Below are 6,515 nucleotides of genomic sequence, written 5' to 3'. Positions count from 1 at the left end.
TTCTTTGTAGAGACAGCAACATGTTCCCAGATCCTTGCAGCAAATGTGTACACCGTGTTATATTTATGCTAAATAATGGACAAACTATGACTGCTTTTATTTATCATATACATCAGAGTTGTAAGAAGTGAGTAGATTGTGTCTGTATACTGAGACCTGCAGAAAAGTCGGTGATTTTGATAATTGGACAGACAGTGAGAGAAGAGACCCCCTCTGAGAGCCAAGCAAATACATCAGCTGGTTCTAATCTGTAGACTCTATTAGTCAGTACAGTCACAATGTGAGGTCCTGAATCATCCTGCTGTATTTTCTGTAAAAACACATTCCAAGGAAGGACTCTGCTGATAATAGTTATTTTTCCAATCACAGCATCCTTTTTCCCCTTTTCTGAGCTAATGACAGCAAATACTTCTAGGATTTTGAATACAGTAGTAAATGACAAGAATATCACAGCAATGACTGAAATAAATGGAAACCCTTGCTGCATATTTAATCTGCTCAGCAGCTTTGAGTGTTCAAATGCATTTAACAGATGCCACTTCCTGTCTCAGGTGACGTGATTGCCACTGCTCAAAGAAAGCTCTCCTCTAACTGAACTGTTATTTCCAATAAACTTTCAAACTCAACACTTTAACTTACAAATTCTTAACACAACCTGTTCTCCTCCCTTCTGGTACAGAGCACTGTACACCAACATAAGCAGCCATCTACAGTTTCTCTCCACAGGCTGTCACGCTGATGAACACTGTATTTAAACACACCACACCTGCTGCTGTATCACAGCATACTGTACATATTATTTTTATTCTGTTGTACATCTTTCTCTCATGTATATGCATTCATAGTTAATCCTTCTGTATATAGTAGGTAAGAGCCCAATTCCTTGTATGTGTACACGTACTTTCTCTGAGTCTGACAAGTGAACATCAGATAATGTCGAGGTGACTGTTGTTGTGATTTAGCACTGTTTATAAATAAAAACGAATGAATGAACAGATTTAGCTATAAAAATCATACCACATTTCATTAGTTTGAGTCGATTACTATTATTATCTTTATTAGTATTTTTAGTACTCTATACAATCTTCTTTCCTCCCGTGTTAGTAGTCAGTTTTGAACGCAGGATACAAATCCCTTGAAATCTCATTGTCATTTGGGAATTTAAAAATCGAAGCTCCATCGGCAGCTGCACTGAAAGCAGTCTGTACACAGCTGGATTTCATCCAAGGTGGCCAGAAATGATTTCTTTAGTGCATTCAGGAATTAGCAGTACAAAGGGTGACTGATGGCCATTTCACAAACAAGGCCAGTGTCACAAAACAGCTGCTACAGCCACTCTCTGTGTAACAGTCACAGGGTTTATGGAGTGTGACATTATTTCAATGAACTATTACAAGCATTATACCTTTAAAATGGCAACAAGAAACAAACATGAAAGAGGGTTTTGTTCAATCGCAGCTCCACAATTCTGCTCCAACACAGCGAACTTGTGTTCAGCATTTTTCTGTGAGGGCAAATTGTGTCTCCTTCTGGACATTTATGTAGTTTCCCTTCATTCATTGCTGACTGAGGCAACCACACTTATAAAACACAGGTAACAGTTATGAGCAGAGATGTGAAACTGAGTCAAATTCCATTACAAAACAAAGACCTCTGTTACCTTTATAAGCAGGAATTACTTCATCTGGGACATGCTGAAACGAATAAACATGTCAATAATCAGGACGGTGTGTGTGTGTGTGTGTGTGCGTGTGTGCGTGTGTGTGTGTGTGTGTGCGTGTGCGTGTGTGTGTGTGTGTGTGTGTGTATTCTGTACCACATAGAAAACATATTCACAAAAAGACTTTCTCTGTACTTTCCCTCCTGTCACTATGAGTTTAGATTCAAGAGTTATTTAACTGTCCCGTAGTCCAGAGTCAGAGGGACCAGATGCATTCGTCACCATTCTTTCCCTCTGACACAGGGTTTGTTTATGTAAACGTCTTCACAGTTTTAAACACAGCTCTGCGCCCCTGCTGAGGGGTCAGGAGCTCCCTGTTTCTCATGAGACCCCGAGATCCAGTGGTAGCAGTCAGCGGCATTCTTATCGTGTGCCGTAACTCTATAGCGGTTGCAGTAGACAAAACCGAGTGCCACCATTACGACAATGAAGATGCAGATGGGTATGAAGAGTCCCACCATGAGCCAAGTGCTCCCCTTTGTCTGGACAGAATCCGAGCTGTCGTCACCTTCCTCGTCCTCTGTTAGGGGCGGCTGGGAAGAAGCCAGCCTGGTGGGAAAGGCCAGGTTTTGACTGGGGGTAGATTCCACAAAGGTCATTTCCTCTTTGCTTAACTCCGCCTCTGTGAACTGAAAGTTTTCCCTGAGGAGATTCGTCTGTGTTTCTCCTTCTGGCTCTTTGTGGTAACTGGACTCTTCAGGCATGTCTGTGACAGAACCCTGTGGAATCTTGCTTGAAGTAACGAGATCCGCCCCCCAGTTCCAAGCTCCTTCTACTGTTGAGGTGGGGTATAAGCGAAGAGCTGTAGTAGCTTCACCCTCATCTTCCTTGTACGGGTCTGGGGTAGCGCTGGAGCTAAGGACATGAGGAGTATTGGAGGCAGTTGCTGACAAAACCTTCAGCTCAGTCTGAAATCTCTGATCACCGTTTGACCAGTCAGCTCTGTCTACAGCTTCTTCTTCATCTTTATCAGTTCCCTGTGTCAGGGGGTCCAGCACCAGTGGGGGACTGGTGGCCCAAATTACATCAGAATTCAAAACTCTGGTGGACTCTGTCAGCCAGTCCAGAGACTCCTCCTCCTGTGTAGGCCAGTCAGTGTGGCGCTGCTCTGGGTTCCAGCCATAGTCCCACAGAGGTCCAGCCTGGCCTGTGACCCAAAGAGAAGGAGGAGTGACAGCATATTGGTCGTCTGCTTCCTCTCTCTTCTCACATGAATAGTTATCAGACATGAGTTCAAAGCCTTCACTGCAATAGCACTCAAAACCACCTTCATAATTCACACACATCTGCTCGCATGTTCCAGGAATCTCGCACTCATTGATATCCTGGCATTGCCTGGGATGCTCAGGCACTAAGGAATAGCCCAGATGGCAGTGGCAGATATGAGAGCCTGGGGTGTTCTCACAAGCATGTTCACATGGGTCATTTATACACTCGTCAGTATCCTCACACTCACCCCCATCGTTTATATCATAGCCCTCGTGACACTGACATTCAAATGTCCCCACGGTGTTCACACAGATCTGCTCGCAAGGACCTCCGAGACACTCGTCTACATCGAGGCAAGTGCGTTCATCTGGTGCAAGTGTGTATCCATCAGCACATTCACAGTAGACATGACCACCAGCTGCCATGCAGAAATGCCCACATCCACCATTATCCTGGTCACATAGGTCGTGTGATATAGAGGAATGAGAACAAAGAGGAGTTTCTTTGGTCCATCCCACTGAGCCATCTTCCCTTGTCATACATGAAGCCGTCTTTTCTTCTTTGGCGCCTGAAGGACAGCGTACGGTAGCAACAGATCCAACGGGTACATGAGTCAGCAGTGCGCTTAGAAGGTTAAACGGTGTGGTGTAGGTAACATTGCCTTCTCCCTCACTCCACAGGGGAGGGCACATGCCTGCGTAGGCATAATGGCACAGATACCCATCTGCAGAGACTACACAAGCACTGTCTATCCATTTAAAATTATGATCCTGGTCTTCAGTGCTGTAGCCCATAAACACACAGCGAGGCACTGAACACGAGTCAGGGGAGTCCGGGTTCTGCCAGTCGGTATACTCTGTGTCCTGGTCACCGGTAGTCCAAGAGAAACCTCGCAGTGGGCGCGTGGTAGTGCACTGGCGAGGCTGGCGCTGAAGGCCAATCCATACTTGGACAGTAGTGTGTGAGTGGCGCAGATCCACAGTGGAAAAGAGAGTGGCAATAGCGGTTGCGTCCACCTTCCGCTTGATGGTGGCCAGGTTGCCACCTTTTTCTTTGCAGGCCCTCCATGATTCCAAAAAGGTTTTGCGTTGAAAATAGACAACAAAGCAGCCATCTGTGTTACAGAGTGCATCTCTTTGTCTCAGGTTCTGGGCCAAGACTGAAGAACATCCAAAAAGCAAAGCCAGCAGGGAGGTTAAGAGGAAAGCACTGCTCACCAGGGAGCCCATTCTTTATTTTAAACCGGCTTTATAGATCCTCTCTCTGCTTGCCTCTCACCCTGATTTTCTTTACACTTTTATCATCTGCCTTTAAAAGATTTTTCTTAATGTGATGTTTTAGTCTTGGTCTGAAATGTCCTCCCTGAATTTTAACTTCTTTTCCTCTGTGGTCTTCACTCTATACTGCTGAAACAGATCAGCACTGGAGTGTTTGCAGGCTCAAGACTTCAGGAAGCAGAGAGGGAGGAGAGAAGAGGAAATAGGAGTAAGAAGGAGGGAGTTATAGCAACAAGCAGGACGAGGAGAAGGGCAAAGAGGGAGGGAGTTAAAGGGAGATTAATATGTTATTGAAAGGGGAGGGGTGAGAGGGAACCCTGTGAATGTGTATGTCAGAGTTGGGGGAGGAATAGCAAACTGATTTCTTTTTCAGAGTATGTCATATGGTTTTCATAAGTTCCATCTGTGGACATAGTTGGTACTCTGCCATTTGGACAAGCAGACAGATATGTATGTGCTGATGCATCCAAACTCGTTCATATACAGAGATAAAATCGTGACACTTATCTCAAATGAAGATTAAATGATAGTTTGAATAAATATTCTTTCTAGAAAAACATCAAACATATTCTGTCTTCTCTTCTATATATTCCACCTTCTGAAACCTTTCAGTATGATTATGATAACACATTAACATGTATGCCACTCATGGCTTCCATTATGTCTCTTGCCTTTCAACATGTTTAGTGGTTATGATTGTCTTATCTTTCCTTTTCAGTTCTTCTGAAACTTTCCTTCTGTGCAAAGAGAGCGTTTTACCTACTTTTACTGAGGGCTTGCTCATAAGAAGTTAATCGTTTTCATTCTATGGAGCTGTGAGGTCCTGACTTTACAATGTAAATGTGCTGAGATGCCTGTTGTGTGAACTGGCTCTGAGTGAATCCAACCTGTGAAATCAAATTCCATGCGTTTATTCATGTATTTTAATGTGCATGTGAGTTTGTTGATAATTAAATAATTCTGTTATTTATTCTTAATTATAATGTGGCAATGCTGACATCATGCAGCTCAATTCTGTTTTACTTACACAACAACATTCACCTCAAGGTGCTTTATACTGTAAGGTAGATCCTACAATAATACATAGAGAGAAAAACCCAACAATCACATGACCCCCTATGAGCAAGCACTTTGGCGACAGTGGGAAGGAAAAACTCCCTTTTAACAGGAAGAAACCTCCGACAGAACCAGGCTCAGGGAGGGGCGGGGCCATCTGCTGTGATTGGTTGGGGTGAGAGAAGGAGGACAGGATAAAGACATGCTGTGAAAGAGAGACAGAGGTTAATAACAGATATGATTCAATGCAGAGAGGTCTGTCAATGCATCACACAACCCTTGGACACAAAGAGGATACTTAGTTCAGCACAAATTGTCTTTACCTACATGAAAACAACAGCGCTCTCCTCCATGCTAATAATGCCAGGGCAGTAAAATGGAGACTAGTGCTTTAAATAGGACCTTTTAGATGGAGAAGGCTCTGGTTGTGTGTGTCTGGGAGAGAGGGTTAGGAAGTAGAGAATGGCTGGGGGTTCACTACTGGAGCCCTGAGAGTCTGACATAAATCAAGTTGCCTGCTTCAGAGTCTATAATGTGTTGGATGCACTTCTAAAGACAGAGATGTGAGGAGGGAATATTAATGCACCTTTTTTTTCTGTACTACACAAAAGAGCAAATAAGGAGATAATACATTTGGATATTGGAAACTGCTTACTTAATGTAAACAGATGTGATGTGATCTAAGTTACGTTTTCTATCTATGTTCTGTTTTATTATCCAAAATTCAGAGACCTAGTGCTCAAGACACAGACAACTTTTTCTCCACTGTGTGAGTCAAGCTCCAAAACCACTAATCAACAATTGACCATAATTAAAAATCACTATGTATTACCATTAGAAGGTATATACATATATTTTGGGTAAATTACAAGTAAAGAATACATCTTTTAGCTATCAGCTTGAGTATCTCATCTAAAGATATTTGGCATAAATACTCCAGTGCTACTGTGGGACAAGAATGGAAAAAAATATAATAAAAATAAATAAATAAAACCAAAACATAAAGAGTAGTCTGCAAAGACGAAGGAACTGTCGACAGAACAAGCTGGTTGACCTGTATCCTGCATCAGAGCTTGCTTCATCCTGCTGCATTAACTAGTTACCTACATGAAGACTGCCATAAGTTTGACTTATCCGATTGCTTTGTTTCACTTAATGCGCCTTATAATCCGGAAAATATGGTAAATCTACCTTCCTTTAGCATGTCCAGAAGTCCAACTTTTTGTGCGATGGTTAGCATCTTCCTCTGCCTC

At 43.0% G+C, this 6,515-nt stretch overlaps 1 protein-coding gene across 1 annotated transcript; it reads right to left on the bottom strand.

Moving 5' to 3' along the window:
* Nucleotides 1–770: 770 nt before the first annotated feature.
* On the bottom strand, nt 771–4,356 carry cd248a (CD248 molecule, endosialin a). The gene has a single exon (XM_085255041.1). It carries the CDS (start codon nt 4,156–4,158, stop codon nt 1,993–1,995), a length of 2,166 nt encoding a protein of 721 aa, XP_085111167.1. The 5' UTR covers nt 4,159–4,356; the 3' UTR covers nt 771–1,992.
* Nucleotides 4,357–6,515: the final 2,159 nt, after the last annotated feature.

This window comes from Mchenga conophoros, linkage group LG3, assembly GCF_057382185.1.
Source record: "Mchenga conophoros isolate Kocher_MC1m ecotype Shallow Benthic linkage group LG3, M_conophoros_male_GT1.1, whole genome shotgun sequence".
Lineage (NCBI taxonomy): Eukaryota > Metazoa > Chordata > Actinopteri > Cichliformes > Cichlidae > Mchenga > Mchenga conophoros.
The sequence above is the reverse complement of the archived record's forward strand: the minus strand, read 5'-3'. Positions and strand labels throughout refer to the sequence as shown.

Excerpts from the sequence above, each read along its gene's own strand:
- cd248a (XM_085255041.1), bottom strand. The coding sequence starts at position 4,158 with ATGGGCTCCCTGGTGAGCAGTGCTTTCCTCTTAACCTCCCTGCTGGCT.